This window comes from Lethenteron reissneri, chromosome 53 (assembly GCF_015708825.2).
Source record: "Lethenteron reissneri isolate LAM-NWPU_2019-01 chromosome 53, ASM1570882v1, whole genome shotgun sequence".
Taxonomy (NCBI): domain Eukaryota; kingdom Metazoa; phylum Chordata; class Hyperoartia; order Petromyzontiformes; family Petromyzontidae; genus Lethenteron; species Lethenteron reissneri.
In genome coordinates, this window is record NC_083831.1 from 521465 (window position 1) to 544912 (window position 23448).

The 23448-nt window shown below is 54.4% G+C and overlaps 1 protein-coding gene across 6 annotated transcripts in view; it reads right to left on the reverse strand.

The window, feature by feature from the left end:
- Positions 1–2065: 2065 nt before the first annotated feature.
- Positions 2066–23448, reverse strand: part of LOC133356383 (uncharacterized) — a 47473-nt gene continuing 26090 nt past the window's right edge. For 3 of the 6 annotated variants that reach the window (XM_061573868.1, XM_061573867.1, XM_061573862.1), the window contains exons 10-19: positions 21343–21508; positions 16904–17050; positions 15322–15954; positions 10537–10839; positions 8865–8990; positions 7114–7457; positions 6155–6233; positions 5638–5709; positions 4971–5023; positions 2066–4247 (exon numbers count right to left, since the gene is read on the reverse strand). In XM_061573868.1, coding sequence (XP_061429852.1) covers positions 4052–4247; positions 4971–5023; positions 5638–5709; positions 6155–6233; positions 7114–7457; positions 8865–8990; positions 10537–10839; positions 15322–15954; positions 16904–17050; positions 21343–21508 — 2119 coding nt within the window. In that variant the 3' untranslated portion in view covers positions 2066–4051. The remainder of the gene's footprint in view (positions 4248–4970; positions 5024–5637; positions 5710–6154; positions 6234–7113; positions 7458–8864; positions 8991–10536; positions 10840–15321; positions 15955–16903; positions 17051–21342; positions 21509–23448) is intronic. The other 3 variants (XM_061573866.1, XM_061573864.1, XM_061573863.1) reach the window with 3 other exon arrangements.

A 23448-nucleotide genomic window follows, 5' to 3' on the forward strand; every position in this document is an offset into this window, starting at 1 on the left:
CTCGAGTTGGACTTCTAGGCCGGGCTTAGGCTGTGACTCCTCACTAGAAACACGCGTTTAGAGCATTTTGGCAGCTATACATTTGAACGTGATGACAAGCCACTTGGTTGAGCAACCATTTGTGATGGCCAGGTCGCTATCAGAAAAGAGTTACACAGCTCAGTGGGGCCTTACCTGGTAAAATAAAATAATAAAGTTAAAATAGTTCCTCTGTGATGGGTGGCGCTGCACCCTCCGGCCCGGCGACCCTGCCACGCGTGGCATCGTCTCGGGGCACGGACACGCACGACAGCTCCGGTGTGTGGGGAGCGGTGGCGCAGCGGTCCACGCGCTGCGCCACAAACCCGGCGGACTCACGTTCGATTCACCCTCACGGCCATCATGACCAGTGACGGATTACATTATGTAACACAATTTTTGTTCCTGGGTAGTAAGTGTTATTTCGTAATTGCTTATGCCTAAAAAGTATAGAAAATGCCTATTATTCCCCACAAACTTTGCATTTGTGATCAGGACAGTGACATTTTATAATTTACCGATTTTCAATGAGAAAACTGGCGAATTTGTCTTTTCGTTCACAAAGTCAGAAAAAACAACATTAATCCAACTTAACATGTATTTATACTAAAGTAATACAAAAATTACTACAAAAGATTTAGAAGTGAGTAGTTTTTCGAGATTTACGCTAAAACTGTAAATCACTTTAACGAATCAGCCCCCAAATGTAGTCTCTCATCATGTTCTCGTTATACTGTCCTTGGTAGTCCAGTATATCCTGGTGGAAGCACTCGCCTTGCTCCTCCGAGTACGCTCCCATGTTCTTTTTGAATTGATCAAGATGAGCATCAAGGATATGGACTTTGAGGGACATCCTACAGCCCATTGTGCCGTAGTTCTTCACCAGTCTCAACCAGCTCCACATAGTAGTAGGTTTTTACCCTTTTAAACTGGTACAAAACTGACACCTTTATTCAAGGCATCATGTTTGCAATAACCACAACACAAGTAGTCAAAAAAGCAAACAAAAATAAGCAACTCTGATGATAATAATATGCACTGTCCTTGAAGTTGATTGGTCCACACCCGAGACGGCTTTCTTTAGAGCCTAGTCCCATTGGCGTTGGACCGGATGACACCAGAAGGCGTACAACTCAAACACAGTGCAATATCAGAGTCTTGAGAGCTTTACTTGTGTTGTGGTTATTGCAAAACATGATGCCTTGAATAAAGGTGTCAGTTTTGTACCAGTTTAAAAGGGTAAAAACCTACTACTATATTTTGCCACTGGTAAAAGATATCTAATAGTGTAAATGCTTACCCCGAGCTCTCAAGACTCTGATATTGCACTGTGTTTGAGTTGAAATGTGAAGGGAAAAACGGGGAGAGACATACAAACTCCAAATTTACAGCGTCAGGGTCGGGATCGAACCTGTGAACTCCTGTATACCAGGTGAGGTAATTAAGATCTCACCACAGTGATCAGCCTAGCTGTATAGATTAAAGCTAATATGAATATCGTTACATAAGTAAATTAATGAATTGTATACTGTTTATATATTCAAAATTTAATTTGAAGTTGATTTTGATAATTATGTGTTATTGTGGAAATTTAGGCCATCATTTGTGGCCAGGTCATGACCACGGGGAGAACACGGAAACATACAGCAGGCGTCAGGGTCGGGATCGAACCTACAAACCTCCTGCATTGCAGGCGAGGTAGTTAACATCTCGCAACCGTGGCACCCCTATGCTTGGTTCGACGTTTAATTTGGCAAAGACAAATTCGAGCGACTCCTCTCAGCGTGGCAGAGTGGGTGGGGGTAGCACTGCTGTCGACTGAACTGTGTGTGGAAACGGAGGTCACGCGAAGAGGAAAGGATCGCGGTAAGGAGCTGCGCAATATTTGCTTTCGCGGGCCCACCGCGTACAAACACAGAGCTTCGCCTCGCAACACGTGGGGACATTCTGTCTCGACCGACCGCGACAGGACGAGGGTTGTTTTGTAGCTCAAGCAAAAATGAGAACAGCCGTCACAGCACAGCCCTGGGGCAGCCGTCACACACAATGTGGTTAGAGAATTTATTATTTCACGTTATTGCTGACATAGCCACCGGCGTCTTAAAAGCGTAAGAAAAAAAATACAAATAAACCCACGTGTAAGCACACCGCCCGACGAGGGCGACGGCGCGCGGCTGCTGCTGCTGCTACGTACCGGTAGTCGGGGGCCCGAGTCGTGAAGCGGGCAGCTTACATCTGGCGCCTTACACCTGGCAGTGCGAGCGCCATGACAAAGCCGCTGGCGCTTCAGCGCCCGCAAAAGCGGGCGCCTCAATTCTCAACGCGGCAGCGCCGATGTAACAATCGCAAATGCGCTGCGGGGTGGGAGGGGCGGCCGCAGCACTGCCCTTGACCCCAGGGGGGTGAGCTTCACCGAGTCTCAAGAGCTCCCTGTAAGGAGGGTCCTGCCACACGGGGATGTTTGGCAGATTGTTTTAAAGGACAATAGCTCACGTTAGAGGAAATAGGGTAGCCCCGACAAACTAGGCTCGTTAAAATGTGTATATATGTTTGTGCTTTTCGCTGTAGGGTTAGTGGTCAGCAGCGCCCTGGCCTTGTCGTCCATCATCTGACACGGCAGTTGAAACACCGGCGTAGGCTTCTTAAATTTGATAGGAATAAAGTGTGGGCATACACCCTCCATGACGTGTGGCGAGTGTGGAGTAGGCCAAACACCCTCGAGGGATGGGTAGAGCTCCTAAAGCGGCTCCCCAGAGTTCCCTCTTGTGTAGGCCCCTTCCGCCAGCAGCGGCGTGAGAGGCACTGCACGGCTGCGCCTGCACTTTGGGACTGAGAAACGAGGGTGGCCGGTGCATTTACCAACCAACGCCCTGCTGGTAACCGGTTACCGATTCTCAAAACAGTTGCTGACCCGAGAGAAACCGCACCACCACCACCCAGAGGTAATAACATCGGTCATCCTGCTAGGGTTCATTGAACCCCCCCCGCCCACCTTGACGAACCGATGTTCCCCTTCGCTGGGTCTCCACAGATGAGTTTCACAAATGCTGCCGCTCAATGGACTTGCGACAAATCTTGGTCTTATCCAGCAACGCCTCCCTCGTCCCGGGTGGTGCCGAATCTCAAGTTGGGCCTTCCTGGCCAGACCTGGTAGCCCTGCGACTCTTTCTGGCGCTGCCCACTGGATCTCACGATGATCTCCCCCGCCACTCCCGATTAGCAAGGTTGGCTACGTACGGTGTGAAATAACTTTTATACACAAGTTCCACTACATACATACAACCCCCCCCCCCCCCATGCCGCGAGGGCAGGTGAGTGGGCCAGGTTGGGCAGCGAGGCACCACGGCGTGGACGTGTCGGCAAACACTCGCACGGCACGTGGACGACCTCTCTATGTGACGACACCAGCGCCTCTCTCTCGCTCACCAAGTACCTGTGGGCTACACAGCCAGACGCCCAACAGCCAGCGGAGGTGCCCCTGGGCTTCGTGACCTGGACTCTCAGTCTCAGGTCACACGAAGTTCAATTCCCCCTTGGGGGGTCATCACCCGTCTGGGGTTGTTAAATTGAGTACCGCACCACGTGGGAAGTCCACGGTGACTGCTCTATACAAAACGTTGGTCCCTGCCCTGGGAATGTGGAATTTCCACCACTGACTCAGGGCGTCGAGCGCTGCCCCTTAGCTTGGTGGAAAAAGAAACGGTGAGTATGCGTCTCACCTCATCCCCATCCTCACTCCATCCTCACCACACACCCTCTGCTCACCCCTATTCTCAGTAGCGTGGATGAGTGAGAAGGTGAAGATAACAGGTGCAAGAGTAGGCGAGTAGGTGAGTGAATATGTAGGTGGGTTGATAGAGTGGGTGGGTAGGTGAGTGGGTGGGTAGGTGAGTGGGTAGATAAAGTGGATGTGCGAGTCGATGGGTAGGTGAGCGGCTGGGCAGGTGAACAGGTGGGTAGGTGAGCGGCTGGGTAGGCGATCAACTGGGTAGGTGAGCAGCTGGGTAGATAAGTGGTGAGCGTCTGCCCACTCTTATGTGGGCGGGGGCCCGTTGGTGTAGGTGAGCATGGGCTGGAAGGAGCGGGCGAGGTTGTTGGCGAGCGAGCAGCTGTGGTGGCGCTGAGCGGCCGGGATCCAGCACAGCAGCACGAGCAGTGCCAGGAGCAGCAGCAGCAGCAGGAATGGCACCGCCGCCTTGAGCACGCGGCGCACAAACGCGCACCACCTGCTGCGAACACACACACAAAGACAAATATCCTCCCGATAGCCTCAAACAGACTGTTGGGGCAAGTGCTGTTCACGGAGTAGTGCCGATGAAGGCCGGCAGGCTGCACGAAGCGGTGGATGGCCAGTGCCATGCCCAGCTGCTTTTGTCTCCCCAGTGGTGATGTTTACACACCGCACCAGGTAAACTTATAACTAAACTATGTTTTATTTGATTTTACCAGGTAAGGCCCCACTGAGCTGTGTAACTCTTTTTCAGAAACGACCTGACTATCACAAATGATAGCCCAATGAAGTGGCTTATCATATGCAACTGTATAGGAGTCAAATGCTGGAAGCGTATAATGTTGATTCTAAATGTGGAGGGAAAAACAGGAGGACCTGGAGAAAAATCCACTCGACCACGGGGAGAGAGAGACACGCAAACTCTAAACTCTAAATATTCAGCAGGCGTCAAGGTCGGGATCGAACTCACGACCTGTATACTCGGCGAGGGAGTTAACATCTCCTAACCACCGTGAAGGCTGAGTCGGCCTATGGCGAGGCGAAGGACCGTTTCAAGTATTATACACTGGTGTTGGCTGCGAGCAGGAATAAAACTCTGGTGTGCCGGGTTCATAGTGGCAGCGCGCACTGCCGATCTACACGTCGGCGCGCACACACACACAAGTGAGCGGGTGAACACGTGTGGGAGTGGGCTGAATGGGCGAGCGAGCAAGTTACTCACCTCCCCCGTTTGTCGCGCGTCAGCACGGACGACTCGGCGCGTGGTGGTGGCTGCTAGGGGGCGATACACGGACAGTGGCGAGCGTTAGGGAACGCACGGCAGTCATTATTCCCGTGGTCACCGTTGGCAACCACAGGTCTCGGCAATATCGGTGGGAGGAACTGATTTGTGTACCGAGATCTGGGTTGAGGGTGAGGGGGGTGGGACGTGGGGGGCGGGCGGGGGTGGGGGTGACGTGTTGGGGGTGAGGGTGCGGAGGTCGGGGGAGGGGTGGGATGTGCGGTGCGGTTATCGGCATGGAGCTGCACACTTCCGCTGTGGTCTCCAGGACAGCAGTGAACCACACGCACAGGAAGCGTGACAGGCGCGCACGCACGGGTTACACACATGCACGTGCACACACACACACAGCCAGTGGGCACGGTGTGGAGGAAGCGGGCAGGGGTAGGTGGGTTATTGGGAGGGTGAGTGAATGGGAGGGAGATCGAGTGGGCGCTCGCGTTGACATATGCAGGTGGGTTGGTGAACCAGTGGTGGGTGTGAAGGAGGGAGGGGGAAAGCAGGGGGAGCGGGTGGGTGGATGGGGGAGTAGGTGAGGTAGGCAGGTTGGTGGATGGGTGAGCGGCTGGGTGGTGAGCGGTGGGTGAGCGGTGTGAGCTGGCCGCACCTTCCTGTAGCGCAGTGCCGTGTTGGCTTGCTCTGGTGCGGCCGTGACCTCAGCCTCCACTCGCGCCACCTCCTGCACTCGCGCGTGGCACGGGGTGGGTTGGGAGGGGGGAAGTTCAATCCCTGGGTCTGGGTATTTCTCAGTCTTGGGCCTACGTGTCTGGCTTTAGGTCTTCTCTTCCCTGGTCGCCGACATTTGGGTGCCGCAGTAATGCTCGTCTGGGCCATCCACCCTCCACCCTGCACATGTGTCCCACCCATCACTACGTCTTCCTCTTACCAACATTCACGTTTCTTACCCTGTCCTGCCAACGCATTCCCAGACCCGTACTGCAACACAGCTAATGCTCCTGTGCCAAACGGCCATCGCTTATCACTCAAGGCACTTGGACATCTGGACACCAGCAGACTTGGATATCTGCACACATGGACACCCACACACTCGGACACCCACACACGTGGACACCCACACACTCGGACACCCACACACGTGGACACCCACACACTTGGACACCCACCATCTGTGGCTGGGCGGTGCACGCTGCAGTCTCTGCTTCGCGTGCGATCCACGCCGCTCCCTCGCGACCTCTCTCCGACCTGTGGGGGCGAGCACCACGGCTGGTTAGTCTGGGGGCCATCGGCTCGGTCCGGGCCGAAGGCCGTCATCGAGTCAACGGAGCCCGCAAGCGGCCGCTGCCCCAACGCCCGACGGCACTCATCACGGATGCACTCGGTGCAGCCGCTCTCGTCATTTTTACTTTTTCGGGCCAAGGAGTCAACAGCTTTCTGAAAGCCCCACTTGAACGTATTGGAAGTATTACACCGGTGATGCACGGTCTATTAAAAAAAATGACATCAAATTTTTGCGCAATCATTATTTATTTTCGTTCGATTCGCAACCTCGGTGAGAAAGTCTTGCGGAGTGGTGGTGGTGATGATGGTAGTGATGGTAGTGATGGTGGTGATGCGTCAAAATCGGTTCACGTGATGTCGAAGCAGTCGGAAAATGAACGTTATGAGCGGCTGAACACGAAGCTTCAGTCTGTTGCCGTATGCCTGACGATGATTGGCTGCTCCCTGTTACAAAGGCAGACTTGACTCCTCGTGCCCTAAACTTGGTCAGACGGTTCCTCGGTTCGTTTCTGGAATAATTTATTGGCGGATGGTGGCACCCAAAGCTTGCGACTCGTGGTGTCACACGTTCCAGTGGGAAAGCAGCTGCTGAGTCTAAGTAGTGCAACTTCTGATGGAGAGTCTGCAGCTCACTCGAGGGCAACAGCGACATCGTCAGTTCGGGCCTAACCTTGACTTTAGGCTGTTTTACGAGGACCGGTGTGGTATGCTGCACCGGTGTACCGCCGATACGGCCATTTCATGTCAAGCCGCTCACTAGAAGCCTGCGCACGACTCAGAAGATGGCGGCAGCGCAGCGAAGGGGGGGTGGGGGGGCGGCACTGCAGGAAGGGAGGCGGGGCACCTTTCGCACGACGCGTGGATGCTCCACAGCGAGTCCCACCCCTGCCTCATCTCCCGCATCCACGCGCGGATCTTGGCGGCGCCGGCGGCGCTCGTGTCCTGGGCCGCGGCCGCCCCCAGCTGCAGCAGCAGCGCCAGCTCGGCCTCCTTCTCGGAGCGGCGCTCGTGCAGCGCCCCCCGCAGCTCCGCCTGCGCCCGCGTCCGCACCCCCGTGCCGCCCCCCTGGGGGCTCAGCGTGTCCTGCAACTGGCGCCGGCCGTGGGAGAGCCACGTGCGGAAGGCGTAGTGGCGCTGCTGGAAGTCGTTGTGGGTGGCCGTGAGCTCTCGCCAACGCTGGGTGGAGGCCTAGAGTGGGGAGGGGCGTGCAGGGTCAGGGTTCACGATCTCGTTTGACCACGTGAGAACTCAAGAGACAAGATCTATTTTACTTTAAAAAAATGTAACCATTTTGTATGTTACCAGGTAAGGTCCACTGAGCTATATAAGTAAAACCTCATCATTTCGGTATTTGATCATTCGTAATTGTGGATAAATCGGCACGGCTGCGCTTTCGGCATATATACAGTGTACGAGCCGAATTGCCGTACTGAATGGTCGGTCCAATTCCGGCACGCACGTGGAGTGACGGCGAGCGCCACGACCAAAACAACGACAGCCCAGTGGCGACTCGCGTGGTGGGAGTTAGTGCAGAGATGTTGCTTTGGACCCAGCACTATTGCTACTTTGAGGGATGTCAGGGCAGATGTCCTCAGGCGTCAATATTACAAACATGGAAAAATCTCTGACTTACATAAGCCCATGTCACAAGCACCCAGGCGTAAGCTACATTCTACCAGCAGTGAAGCTTCCAGTGTAGTGCCTTCAGTCTTGAAATATTCTTCTACAGACACCTGTCAGCAGTGAAGTGCCACATCAGTTGATGTCGTCTGACAGCGAGTAATGTCGTCTAAAAGTGAAATATAATGTAGTCTTTAAGTAAACATTAATTGTTAAATAAAAAATATGAAGTCTAAGTTCGTGTAATTTGGTGTTTAAGTTATAATTTGGTGTGTAAGTTATAATTTAGTGATACAGTGAACACACAGTACAGTAAGTGCATACCAAGTGCATTAAGCCCCCCTCCACAACCTCCGTCACCGAGCACACGGAACCTGCCGCATCCTCCTTCTTCGCCTGCCCTGCCTGTGACTCATGGGAAGTGTTACTTTTGTGTAAAATAATTTTTGGAAAACAAATTTGGATTTTTTTTTTATTGGGGCAGGAGGCACTGGGGAGTGCCATTTAACATAATTCAGAATACTGGATAATTCGGTAAGGCCAGAGGCCCATATGTGTCGAATTAACAAGGGATTACTGTATCTCTTTTTCAGACGATCAAGGAAGTGGCTTATCATGTGGAAATTTATAGCAGCCAAATACTCTAAACGCGGAGTTACAAATCAGAGGACCCGGAGAAAAATCCACGTGACCATGGGGAGAGAGACACGCAAATGCCAAATATACAGCAGGCGTCCGGGTCGGGATTGAACGCACGACCTCCTGTATACTAGGCGAGGTAGTTAAACATCTCGCCACCATAGGTCTCACGTAGAAGGGTCACCGACCTGGGTCACCACAATCACAAGAGCGGTCCGGTGATCCCGGTCACGTCTCGGCTGCGTAGGCGACACGGCTGACGAGACGATCAAGGTAGGTGGGGAGCTGAGCGACGGATGATGGGCGACGCGGTGAGCCGGCAAGCGCCTCTCTCACCTCGAGCAACTCCCGGAAGCGCCAGTAACGCTGGCGCAGGGCGTCCGCGCCGGGGTCCTTCACGGCCGCCCCCTCTCCCAGCGCCACGGCCGCCCCCTCGTACTGCCGAGCCTCCTCGAGCAGCACCTGCAGCCGCACAGCGCCACCACCATACCGTGCCACACCACATGACCCCTACCATCATGCACCACACACAGCCCGGACACCACACCGTGCCACACCACACAGCCCGGACACCGTACCCGCACCTCCGCTTAGCGCGGTTGGCTACGTCATATCACAGACAGCGCAAGCTAGTCAGCAAGAGAGCAGCGGTTAGCCACCCCTAGCCAGCCGTAGAAATTCCACTTTCCCATCACAGGAGCTGAGTGCTGCCATTAATCCGCTTTTTTCTTTTCAAGGCTTCCATTTTATCAATGGAGCCACCCTCCCCCAGTTCCATTTTGTGAATTAAACATCGCCCGTCTCCTCATTGGCCCAAGTCGCGGTGGTGCCCCCCCTCCCCACCACTAACCCCCCCCCTCTACCAACCCCAACCCACCGCTCCCATTGGTCGGCGAAGCCCCGCCGAGCTCCATTAATTAAATAATTGTATTTGGCGCCCCCGAACCAATGGGAGGGCTCTGGTGGGGCGGGGCCGTGGTATGCACGACAGACAAATAATCCCTGGTGGGCAGTGTGGAACCTGTTGTTCCTACCTGTAATAGAAGTGTAACAAAGCACTTCCACGACGAATGTTGACTGGCGTCTTTTATTATTAACAACGACTGCACAGCTCCACTCTCTCTCTCCGGATGGCTTCCCTCTCTCTCTGTTGCCGTAACGTGCGCTCTCCCTCTTCCACCGTCGCGGTGTGTCTCTCTCTCTCTCTCCACGCTCGCCGCTGGCTGGCGGCACGCTTGGAGGAGAGAAGGCTTCGCTGGCCGAGCCCGCCACATGGCCAGTGGCGAGTAGAGGTAGGCGATGATGTAGTCCGGACTCCAGGCTTCCCACACCGACCAAGAGTCCCCTCACTGCCTCTCCTTATATTGCCCTCGGCGGAGCTAAGCTCCCCCTCTAGCCACGCCCCCTCGTGGAACCTTCCCGATGGTTCCCGTACAGCTTCCTTCTCATTGGATATTAGTTACCCAGCAGTGACTATGCCATTACCCCTCGTCTCTCATTACAGAGGGATGAGGATGGTGGAGGAAGAGTTGGTGGTGGCGAGCAATAGTGTAGCGGTTAGCGCGCTGCGCTACGAACCCAGCGACCCAAGTTCGATTCCTGCTCATGGCCAACACCAGGCGACGATTATCTGAATCAGACCCGGGCCTCCCCTAGGTTGACTCAGCTTTAAATGAGTACCCTATGCGGTGTGTTAAACATCACCACTGGGGAGACAAAGATGGTCGGGCGTGGTGTTGGCCACCCACCCCCTCGTGTGCCGTGCCGGCCTTCATAGGTGCTACTCACTAACAGCACTTGCCCCAACAGTTTGTTAAAGGCTATACGGGGGAACTTTGTGTTTGGTGGTGGTGGGAGAGCAGACAGCGTTGGTTGGCAAGGTTAAATGCGTGCGTGACAAACTCTCCCATGGTGGAAACCGACCCTCGCTATGGCAAATTTGGAATTTCCTACGGCCGCTCAAGAGCGACGACAAGTGGCGACAGCAGTGGGCCCCCCCCCCACTCACCTCATGCGCCCTTAGCGCCACCCTCTTGGCAGCCAGGTCGGGCTGCGTGGCGGCGATGCGTCCCACCACGGCCTCCGCATGGTCCAGCCACATGGCCAGGTCTCCGGCCGTCACTGCCGGGGCCATGGGGCCCTGGGGACTTCTGTGCGATGCCCACACCGGCGCGGTCGCCGTCGCTGCTGCCGCCGCCGCTGCCACCGCCGGTGATGCTGCCGATGTCGCTGGGACTCTCTCCACGCGAGCTCCACTGCCTCCGACTCCGCTGCCACTCGCACCGAGCGCCGTCCATGCCGACGCCGGCCCCTGTGGAGGCGGCAGCGCACGCGCCGGCTCAGGGCCGCTCACGGCAACCCGCTAATCATTGCAGAGCCTCGGGGGTTTGCATCGGGCAGGCCACGCCGGTTATTCTGACAAATTGACACTGCAAAATCACCCGATTGGGAAATGCACGCATGCACACGGGGAGAGAGGGAACCGTCACCCCTCTCAGGAAGACTATTTAAACTATTTTTTATATTACCAGGTAAGGCCCACTGAGCTATGCAGCTCTTTTTCAGAAGCGACCTGGCCACAAATGATAGTGCAACGACGTGGCTTATCATGTGGAAATTTATAGCAGCCAAATACTCTAAACACATGATGTTGTGGAGGGAAATATCAGAGGATCCGGAGAAAAAGAATATGCAAACTCCAAATAGACAGCAGGCGTCAGGGTTGGGATCAAACCCACGACCTCCTGTATACCAGGCAAGGTAGTCAACATCTCCTAGCCAATCTTGATTTGAAGCTTTCGTGATTGCAGGAATCCATACTCTTTGGTTCTTTCGGTAAAGTCACGTAGGTAGAAAAATAATATATGGCAAGCTACCATTCCTGGATGTTTTGATCGAGAAGAGACCTGATGGCTCGTTGGGACACTCTGTCTACAGGAAAGCCACCCACACGGATGCCTATCTAAAGCCTTGAGTCAACTTTGTCCTACCATAACCTGGTCATCACAAACTCAGGCCCCACCAGAGCTTCGTCAACAAATGTTGACAGCATGCTCGACCTGGTTCTGGAACCTGACCAGCACCGACGCATCACTGCACTGGGAGTTTTCCAAACTGGTTACTCCGACCACCGCCTCATACTTTCTTCCCTCCAATTTCCTAAACCAATCACCATCAAATTCACCCGCAACTTGCGTAATTTTAAGGGTATCGAATTTTCTGCTTTTCGTCACCTCCTTGCAAATTCGCTTTCAATGTTATCCCCATCATCGGATCCAACCGTCTGCGCTCTCCAACTAGAAGCTGACATGAGGGTGGCGCTGGACAAACTAGCTCCTTTAAAATCACGAACCGCTAGGCAGTCTTCCCACGACACTCACTGGCTCTCAAGAGATGCCATCATTGCTAAGCGAACCAGGAGGCGCCTTGAAAGTATCGCATCCCGCAGTGGTCTACCTGCTGATCGACTTGCTTACAGAGTCGCTTGCAGGAAAACTAACAAACTGATCCTAGTCTCACGTTGCTCCTACATTGAAGAACGCATCAAAAAAGCAACCGGAAAACCGCGCATTCTATGGAAAACCCTCAAAGATCTTCTACATCCTGGTAGCACCATGGTCCCTCACCTTAGCGATCCCCTTGCCTCACTGAAACTTGCCACCTCTTTTAATACTCACTTCACCAACAAGCTAATCACCGTCGCAAACTCGTGCACGTCTACCGACACATCGCACCATTGTACCCCGCTCATGGTACCTAAAATTGTAAGCACTAACCCAGACACTCTTCTAATTACGCTAAAGCCTGTGTCTACAAAAGACGTTTTCTCTTTAATTGAATCACTTCATTTGAAGTCATCTCCACTCGACGTGCTCCCAGGTTCCTTGTTCAAGCAATGTCCTCCAGAACTCGCCATCATGATCAGGAACATCGCAAATGCCTCCTTCTCTTCAGGGTGTTTTCCGTCCAACCTAAAACATGGCCTGGTTTCTCCCTTGTTAAAGAAACCAAGTCTAGATCCGGATGACCCATCTAGTTATCGTCCCATCACTAACCTCTCGAACCTCTCTAAACTCCTTGAACGACTAGCCCTCGCCCAGCTAAAACCACACATCACCTCCTCCGCAAACTACTGCTGCTTCCAGTCAGCTTACCGTCAAAACTATTCCACAGAAACAGCACTCACTAGAGTGCTCGATGACATCTTAACGATCATTGATTCCGGCTCAACTGTTGCACTTGTAAGTCTGGACATTTCGTCAGCCTTCGACACCATCAACCATTCGCTCCTTACTTCCCTCCTGAAATCCGACTTCGGTATATGCGTCTCAGCACTTAAGTGGATAGCCTCGTACCTTTCTGACCGGCAATCTTCAGTCAGGGTGGGCATGTCCACCGCCTGAAACAACAGCATTATGCGGGGTTCCCCAGGGCTCTGTTCTAGGTCCCCTGCTCTTCACAGCCTACACTTCCCCGATCGGCCGGCTCATTGCAAGCTTTGGTGTTAAGCATCACTCATACGCGGATGACACGATTCTATTCACCGCCATCGATTCCAGCAATGCATCTGGATTCGAGAAGCTCTCGGAATGTACCACCGCCGTGCAACAATGGTTCACTGCACACAACCTAGCCCTTAATCCGAAAAAGTCAGTGGCCATCATGTTAGGTACCAAGCAACGTCTCAATTCAGCAGCACTCCCCACACACATACACATCTTCGGTCACAGCATCAAGTTTACCGACCACTTCAGCTACCTCGGTGTCATCCTAGATTCAACTTTATCCTTCGACCGTCAAACCAACCATATCATCAGCTCATGTAACTTTCACCTGAAGGCTCTTAGACACATACGTCCTCTCATCTCTACTGAAATTGCCAACACATTGGCATGTTGCATAGTTGGGTCTCGCCTTGACTATTGCAACTCCGTCCTAGTCCGGACCTCTGCTGGCAACCTAAAGAAACTTCAAAGACTACAAAATAACCTAGCACGCGTCGTCATTGCCCACACTCATCCCCGTCTCGACTCACTAGCTTGTCTCCGTGCTCTCAACTGGCTCCCGATCGCCAGTAGGGTCACATACAAGATCGCCTGCCTCTGCCACAACGCCTTCATATCCGCCTGCCCGCCGTACCTTTCTTCATTATTGACAACTTGCAGCTCAGTACACGCCAGATGCCTGCGCAGCGCGACTCACGACCTCCTCTTGATACCAAGATCCAGGATGGTCATGTCTATGCGCCGCTTCTCGGTGGCAGCCCCAACATTCTGGAACGATATCCCTCTGCACATTCGCAGCATCACCTCAATCGCCTCCTTCAAGAGAGCCTTAAAAACTCACCTCTACAATCATGCTTTTGAGCGACTCTGAGCTTGGCTCCGCGCCTCTGAGTTGCGGCCACTACATCTGCAAATTTGCGCGCGTTACAAATTGAACTATTATTATTATTACCACCATCCAGCCCAGAATAATTTCCTCATCAAAACACTACACCATAGGGCCCGTTGCATCTCTGACCAGCACCACCTAGCCAGTGAGTTGGAGCACGTACACCAAGCCCTCAGGATGAACGGATATTCTGACCGTACAATCCGCAAAGCTGGGGAGACAACCATCTGAGGATCCAACCAAAAACATCACTTTGCCATACATAGCAGGGGTTACAAAAAATATCTCAAAAATCTTAAACAAACACAAGATCTAGGTTCGTTTCAACACAGTACACAAAATCCGTGATTTGATCCCATCTGTAAAGGATGTGATTCCTGATATGCAATACCCTGGTGTCTACAAACTGAGTTGTGGCTGCGGCAGCAGTTACATTGGGGAAACAAAACGACATGCATCGGGCCGCGTTCGCGAACACAAGGCAGATCTCACACACGGTAGGACCAATACCTCTGCCGTTGCTGATCATTGTTTTAACGCAATGGGCTCACACGAAAATGACTTTTCCAAGACGAAGGTACTCTGCAAACCCACAGGCTATCCAGATATATAAACACAGACACAACTTCAACCGAGAAGATGGGTACAAACTGAGCAATCATTGGAAGGACATTATTAACCAGGTAAAGTCTTAACTGACTGTGATGTCTCCATCTTACCTGCCCATGTCAGCTGTTATTTCCGACTCTCTGTGTCTTTCTCTCTCTCTCTCTGTGCTGCCCTGCTTCCGCCCCCCCTTCTCTCTCCCCCCCCTGCAGCCGACCTCTCCAGTGCTACTGCGGTGGCCCACTCTACTCCAGTGACCCTGCGGGGTCTACTGCGGTGGCCCACTCTACTCCAGTGACCCCGCGGGGTCTACTGCGGTGGCCCACTCTACTCCAGTGACCCTGCGGGGTCTACTGCGGTGGCCCACTCGACTCCAGTGACCCTGCGGGGTCTACTGCGGTGGCCCACTCTACTCCAGTGACCCTGCGGGGTCTACTGCGGGTCTACTGCGGGGTCCACTTTCTGCCCTGCCTCCTCCCCCCCTCTCTCCCCCCTACTGCCGAGGCCTACTAAACACTACACTATACACTACACTACACACTACACTACACACTATACACTACTATACACTACACTATACACTACACTATACACTACTATATAACCTCATGCCACGGCAGATCTCTCGCCTACTTCAGCAGTTTCTTCTTGCTGTGGTTGTCCCACCTGACAAGACACTGGCTCATCAGAACAGTTATTCCCGCAGCAAGGTGACCACACACACACACATGGGGTCTACACTTCACTCTCGAGTTGAAAATGGAATGGTGTGCAAACACGCAACGGCGCTTACCTGCATGGCGCTGATGCCGCTGCCAATCTTGCTGCTGCTATGGTTTCTGCTGTCGTCAATGCTGCTGCTGCTGCTGTTGAAGGTGCTGGAGGTGTTGGTGCTGGAGATATTGGAGATGTTGGTGGCGCTGGAGATGTTGGTGGCGCTGGAAATGTTGGTGATGTTGGTGGCGCTGGAGATGATGCTGGTGATGTTGGTGATGTTGGCGATGTCGCCGCTGCCCGGCGGGGCGGCGGAGCGGACGGGCGAGGCTGCCGGCTCGATTGGGGACCGGGCGACCAAGTCGACCGAGTCACCGCCGCGGAAGCTGCCGACAATTCCAAAGGCGCCGGTGGAGCCGCCGGTGGAGGCGACGGAGACAACGGTGGAGGCGCCGGTGGAGGCGACGGTGGAGGAAGAGGAGGAGGGGGCAATGGCGGACGAAGAGGAGGAGGGGGCAATGGCGGAGGAGGGGGTGCGGGCGGGCGATGCGGCCGGGTCGCCCCACAGGCTCTCCCACTCGCGGGAAAGTGCGTGGAGGCGACGGGTGATGAGGGGACCCCCCGGGGAGCCCGTGTCTGGGCCCACGCGCCCCCCCCAGGTGCGCGCCGTGCAGACGGCCACGTTGCCGCGCTCGTGCAGATCGCGCAGAGACTGGGGGTGCGCGCCGGTACACAGAGACAAAGCGTACAAACACAGTGACACACACACAGTGACACACACACAGTGACACACACACAGTGACACACACACGTACAACAACAACAACCGCCATTCGCCACTAAGTGGCGGTGACGTCACCACGACGCTTGTGCCAGGCCATGTGCACCTTGAGGCCACGTGAAGTGTCGAACGCCCGCTGGCAGGAGGTCAAGGGGCAGACCCAGGTGCCAGGGGTCGACTGACTAAGATGACTGAGATGAGTGGCTGATGCACCACCTGTGCCCCCTACTGTGCCAACTTGCTGTGCTTTAGCCACCCGGCACTCCGCTTGTTGTTATGAGCGTCGCTCCTCCGCTCTCCGTTGTTGTTGGAGGGCGACTGCCTCCAACTGTCCAGTAGCGTCCTTCACGAGCCTCCTCCACAGAGGCCGATCTGGACACCACTGGTACCAGTCATCGGGCAAGTCCACTCAGCTCCATGTCTTCCTGTACCACATCACTCCATCTCTTCTCAAGCCCGTGCCGCGCCCGTTTAGCCCCTTCGATCCGGCCGAACAAAAGCTGTTTAGGCATGCAGTGGCTGGGCATGCGGGCTACATGACCCAGCCAACGCAGCCTTGCCTGCCGGAGGAGCTCACCGATGGGACTTTGCCCAGATCTTTCAAGGATTTGTGAGCTCCTCACAAAATCCAGCCTGGTTAAACTCACTCACATACACACCCTCGTGTACACACACACTTGCGTACACACTCTCGTACTCGTGTAGACCTCCCCACCCCCCGTGTAGCCTCAACAGACTGTTGGGGCAAGTGCTGTTAGGCCCAGGACTGGTTGAGATAACCCGTCACTGGTGTTGGCCATGAGCGGGAATCCAACTCGGGTCGCCGGGTTCGTAGCGCTGCGACACACACGTGGTGTAGGGTCATGTGTGCATTGCTCACCGGGGTGAGCGTGGTGAGGGTGAGGGTGCCAGGGGGGAGGTGAGAAAGCTCCTCCCTGGCGTCCTCCACCAACTTCTGCAGCTGCTGCTCGGAGTCCACCCAGATCCGGTGCTCGCTCACCCGGCGCTCAGCCTCCACCACAGCACACTGAGTCACACACACACCGCACTCAGCCTGCTCCACAACACACTGAGTCACACACACACACCGCACTCAGCCTGCTCCACAACACACTGAGTCACACACACACACACCGCACTCAGCCTGCTCCACAACACGCCGAGTCACACACACACACCACACTCAGCCTGCTCCACAACACACTGAGTCACACACACACACACCGCACTCAGCCTGCTCCACAACACGCCGAGTCACACACACACACCACACTCAGCCTGCTCCACAACACACTGAGTCACACACACACACCGCACTCAGCCTGCTCCACAACACGCCGAGTCACACACACACACCACACTCAGCCTGCTCCACAACACACTGAGTCACACACACACACACACCGCACTCAGCCTGCTCCACAACACACTGAGTCACACACACACACACACCGCACTCAGCCTGCTCCACAACACGCCGAGTCACACACACACACCGCACTCAGCCTGCTCCACAACACACTGAGTCACACACACACACCGCACTCAGCCTGCTCCACAACACACTGAGTCACACACACACACCGCACTCAGCCTGCTCCACAACACACTGAGTCACACACACACACACACCGCACTCAGCCTGCTCCACAACACACTGAGTCACACACACACACACACCGCACTCAGCCTGCTCCACAACACACTGAGTCACACACACACACACACCGCACTCAGCCTGCTCCACAACACACTGAGTCACACACACACACACACCGCACTCAGCCTGCTCCACAACACGCCGAGTCACACACACACACCACACTCAGCCTGCTCCACAACACACTGAGTCACACACACACACCGCACTCAGCCTGCTCCACAGCACACTGAGTCACACACACACACTGCACTCAGCCTGCTCCACGACACACTGAGTCACGCACACACCGCACTCAGCCTGCTCCACAGCACACTGAGTCACACACACACACTGCACTCAGCCTGCTCCACGACACACTGAGTCACACACACACTGCACTCAGCCTGCTCCACAACACACTGAGTCACACACACACACACCGCACTCAGCTTCCACCAAAACAAACTAAGTCACACACACACCGCACTCAGCCTGCTCCACAGTACACTGAGTCACACACACACACCGCACTCAGCCTGCTCCACAACACACTGAGTCACACACACACACACACCGCACTCAGCCTGCTCCACAACACACTGAGTCACACACACACCGCACTCAGCCTGCTCCACAACACACTGAGTCACGCACACACCGCACTCAGCCTCCACCACAACAACAACAACCGCCATTCGCCACTAAGTGGCGGTGACGTCACCACGATGCTTGTGCCAGGCCATGTGCATCTTGAGGCCACGTGAAGTGTCGAACGCCCGCTGACAGGAGGTCACGGGGCAGACCCAGGTGCCACGGGTCGACTGACTGAGATGACCAAGATGACTGGCTGATGCACCACCTGTGCCCCCTACTGTACCAACTGGCTGTGCTTTAGCCACCCGGCGCTCCGCTCGTTGTTGTGAGCGTCGCTCCTCCGCCCTCCGTTGTTGTTGGAGGGCGACTGCCTCCAACTGCCCAGTAGCGTCCTTCACGAACCTCCTCCACAGAGGCCGATCTTGACACCGCTGGTACCAGTCATCGGCAAGTCCACTCAGCTCCACGTCCTCCTGTACCACATTACTCCATCTCTTCTCTAGCCCGTGCCGCGCCCGTTTAGCCCCCTCGATCCGGCCGAACAAAAGCTGTTTAGGCATGCGGTGGCTGGGCATGCGGGCTACATGACCCAGCCAACGCAGCCTTGCCTGCCGGAGGAGCTCACCAATGGGACTTTGCCCAGATCTTTCAAGGATTTGTGAGCCCCACCTCTTAGTGGCACGCTCCAGTCTCAGCAGCAGCGTCTCCAACTCCTCTTCTGAATGAGCAGCTATTACCAAATCATCGGCATACATAACGTGGTTGACCAATAGGGAGCCATCCCTTGATCGCACCCGGGCGTCAATCAGCCTCCCATTATATCTGTACCAAATGGAAATTCCCCCAGTACAGCTATTGAAGGCTTCACAAACTACGTGGTCAAAATAGATGTAAAATAATGTGGGAGCCAGAGGACATCCCTGTCGCACCCCAAGGTGTACAGGGAAAGGCTCTGACTCCCGGCCACGTAGTTTTACCCGGGCCCGCTCACCATCATGAAGGTCCTTAATGATCGTGAGCAGAGGGTCAGGGACTCCGAAAGCACGAAGACCAACCCAGAGCCCAGGCCTACTGATGGTATCATAGGCCTTGACCAGGTCAATAAAGCAGAGATGTAGGTCTTGTTGGAATTCCCTACACCTCTGCTGTAGCAGACGGACAGAAAATATGGCATCTGTGCAGGACCGCCCTTTCCTGAAACCGCATTGGGGCTCCGCAAGCCTCTCCTCAGCGTGCCAAGCAAGGCGATGTTAAATAATCCTTGCCAGGACCTTTCCCGGCACACTGAGGAGTGAGATGCCCCTATAGTTGTTACAGTCTGTGCGGTCCCCCTTCTTAAAGAGGGGGACCACCAGGGCATCCTTCCAATCCTGCGGAACCCATCCAGTGGTCCAGACTGTTGTTATGATGTCATATAGGGCAGTCTGTGCACAAACGCCACCCTCCCTCAGCATTCCGCTTGGGAGATCATCTCTGCCCGGTGCCTTTCCTGGTCTCAGACTCCGGATCGCCTTCAGTACTTCCTCAATAGATGGCACCTCAGCCAGCCACTCACAGGGGGTGACCTCTTCCAATATTTGAGGCACCGCAGCCTCAGCAGGGTTATCCCCACTTTGTGCCATGATGTTTTCCTGGCTGAGGGATTTCCCCTCCCCAGGACCTCACAGAAATGCTCAGCAAATCTGCAAACCTGTTCCTGGGGGTCAGAGATTGGATCACCGTTTTTTCCCCTAATGATGGTGATACATGTGGCGCTGCAAGTTACTTTTTTGATGGAGTGAAATAGTGATTTATGATCGCGGGCTGCTGAGGCAGACTCCATATCTTTAGCAACCCACGACCACCACCCATACTTGCAGCGCCGCACGGCTCTCCGAACCTCCGAGCGAAGGCTGCGGTAAACCTCATTCTCCAACGTAGGGTGCTGAAGACAGTGAGAGTGGGCCTGTCGCTTTTTCTCAGCCAGCCGGAAAAACCTAATCTGTCAGCCAGGGTAACTGGGGAGGCTTAGGCCGTGCACCCAAAGCAGCCATTGCAGCTACATGAGCCAGTCCTACACCTCACCCATTTCCCGTTGGCATCAGGAGGATGCGGGTACGATGCCAACCTCAGGTGCAAGTGATGATGAAATTCTCGCTTGCAACTTTCATCGACTAGTTGAGACCAGGCCACTGTGGGTTTGAATGGGGTCCTGGGTGTACACCACCACCGGAGTGGAAGAATGGCAGACCCATCTTACAGATGACAAGCCGATGGTCAGTCGATAGATCAGCTCCACAGTAGGTCCTGGTGTCAAGGATATGGGTCCACATCCGCTGTACCATCACTGTTGGTAATTGCAAGCCCATGGGCTCCACAGAAGTCTAGCAGCCTCCTACTGGTGTTATTGAGCTGATCTGGCCCATGCCTTCCAATCACTCCAGCCCAGGTGCCAGCATTATGACAGGTTGACTTTAGCCCGATGGGGCCACTTTAGCATCTGTGACATGAGGTCATAGAAGATATCTGACTCATTGGCCTTGCCCGAATCCCTCCACTGATGTTCATCTTCGGTGTGGGCAAAAGTAACCACCACTCCTCGCCTCTGGTTGATGGGAAGGTGAGCCCACAATAACCTGGGGCTTACAGCTTCCCACACCTCACCGCCATGCTTCTAGGACCCTTTCATTCTTTTGTTCAGAAGAGCCACTCCCTGTTGTTTGTCAGTCTTCTGCTCTGAGTAGAGGACTGTCCACCCCTCATTGTGGTTGGAGTCAGAGCCAGTCCACCGGACCTTCTGAATACCGCAGAGATCCAGGCGGTATCAGTCCAGCTCCCGACAGAGGAGTGACAGTTTCTCCTCTGCAGTGAGCATTTTAACATTCCACGTGGCCACCCGCAGTGGCTTTTTGCCATTTCTTGAGGAACCCTGAGGGTAAGGATTCAGTCTCGTGGCTCTGCCAAATGGGGTTTGGCCAGGATACGTCACAGATGCCTGTCTCCCCGGGGCCTCCCACACAAACTTAGCATACCGAGTCACACACACGCACTGCACTCAGCCTCCACCACGGCACGCCGAGGGGCGTGGTGGCTGCCCCCCCCACCTGCACACGTTGCGCCGCGTCGCGGTGCGGCGCCCTGAGCGCGTCGCGCTCCGCGTCTCCGTGCAGCTCCGCGTCCTCGGTGCGGTCGAGCAGCGCGCGTGCCGCCTCCTGCAGCTCGTCGAGCGCGGGGCCCAGCGCTCGCAGCGCCCCGTCCACCTCGCGGCACCTGCACCCCCACGCCCCCACACGCACACAAACACAATCACAAAGGCCCACCTCCGTGTTGCCTTAACAGGACCTGGTGGTCGCAATCACCAACGAAACGTCACAGTACTCGAATTTTGTACATGTTGTGGGGTTTAACTCTCCTACGCTCAACCGGTGTGTGCTGAAGGGAGTCACTAATTGGAACGTTTTGGTTACGTGACAAACCTTTATTATCCATAAGAGGTTTTTGTTGGGAAGATCACGTTAATATAAATATGTCGTTAAAGCCGTCACCATCCGACACAACCAATTAGTAAGGTTTGTCAAGTAAACAAAATGTACCCATTAGTTACTAGAGTAAACCCACAACATTTACAATTTACCTTTACTCACCTTTACTAATTGGCTGAAGCCTACATGATACAACTTAACAGACCATCAGGACAAGAGAGGAGCACCTATGGAGGGCGGCTTGGCACACGAGGGGGCGGGTGGCCAGTACCATGCCCCACCGCCTTTGTCTCCCCAGTGGCGATGTTTACACATTGCACCAGTCGGCTTAGGGGAGGCCCAAGACCGGTTCAACTGCTTATTGGTCAAGGGCAGGAATAGAACTCGGGTCGCCAGGTTTGTAGCACTTCTCCCCACAAACAGCACAGTCAACGTCACGACACCAATCGATAGACACAGCGGAATGTGTAAGTGGCTGAGCGGCTGTGTAAGTGGGTGGATGGTTGAGCGAGTTGTGGGGAGAGGTGGTGCAGTGGTTAGCGCGCTGCGCTACGAACCCAGCTACCCTGTGTTCGATTCCCGCTCACAGCCAAAACCACCATCAAAAACGATTATTTGAACAGGTCCTGGGCCTCTGCTAGGTCGACTCAGCCTCAAATGAGGACCTGGTGCGGTGTGGAAACATCACCACTCGGGAGACAAAGGTGGTCAGGCGCGGTGTTGGCCACCCACCCCCTCGTGTGCCGTGCCGGCCTTCACAGACAACAGGACTTGCCCCAACAGTCTGTCAGGCTATACGGGGGATCTTTGTCTTTGGTTGAGTAAATGTAGGTGGATGAGCGGTTGAGTAAGTGGTTGAGGGTGTGTAAGTGAGTGAGCGTGTGGTGATTGAGTGAAGTGTGTGGGTGTGTAAGTAACCGAGCGTGTGGTGGTTGAGTAAAGTGTGTGGGTGTGTAAGTGAGCGAGTGTGTGGTGATTGAGTGCAGTGTGTGGGTGTGTAAGTGAGTGAGTGTGTGGTGATTGAGTGAAGTGTGTGGGTGTGTAAGTGAGTGAGTGTGTGGTGATTGAGTGAAGTGTGTGGGTGTGTAAGTGAGCGAGAGTGTGGTGATTGAGTGCAGTGTGTGGGTGTGTAAGTGAGTGAGTGTGTGGTGATTGAGTGCAGTGTGTGGGTGTGTAAGTGAGTGAGTGTGTGGTGATTGAGTGCAGTGTGTGGGTGTGTAAGTGAGTGAGTGTGTGGTGATTGAGTGAAGTGTGTGGGTGTGTAAGTGAGCGAGTGTGTGGTGGTTGAGTGAAGTGTGTGGGTGTGTAAGTGAGTGAGTGTGTGGTGATTGAGTGCAGTGTGTGGGTGTGTAAGTGAGTGAGTGTGTGGTGATTGAGTGCAGTGTGTGGGTGTGTAAGTGTGTGAGTGAGTGTGTGGTGATTGAGTGCAGTGTGTGGGTGTGTAAGTGAGCGAGTGTGTGGTGATTGAGTGAAGTGTGTGGGTGTGTAAGTGAGCGAGTGTGTGGTGATTGAGTGAATTGTGTGGGTGTGTAAGTGAGTGAGTGTGTGGTGATTGAGTGAAGTGTGTGGGTGTGTAAGTGAGCGAGTGTGTGGTGATTGAGTGAAGTGTGTGGGTGTGTAAGTGAGCGAGTGCGTGGTGATTGAGTGCAGTGTGTGGGTGTGTAAGTGAGTGAGTGTGTGGTGGTTGAATGAAGTGTGTGGGTGTGTAAGTGAGTGAGTGTGTGGTGA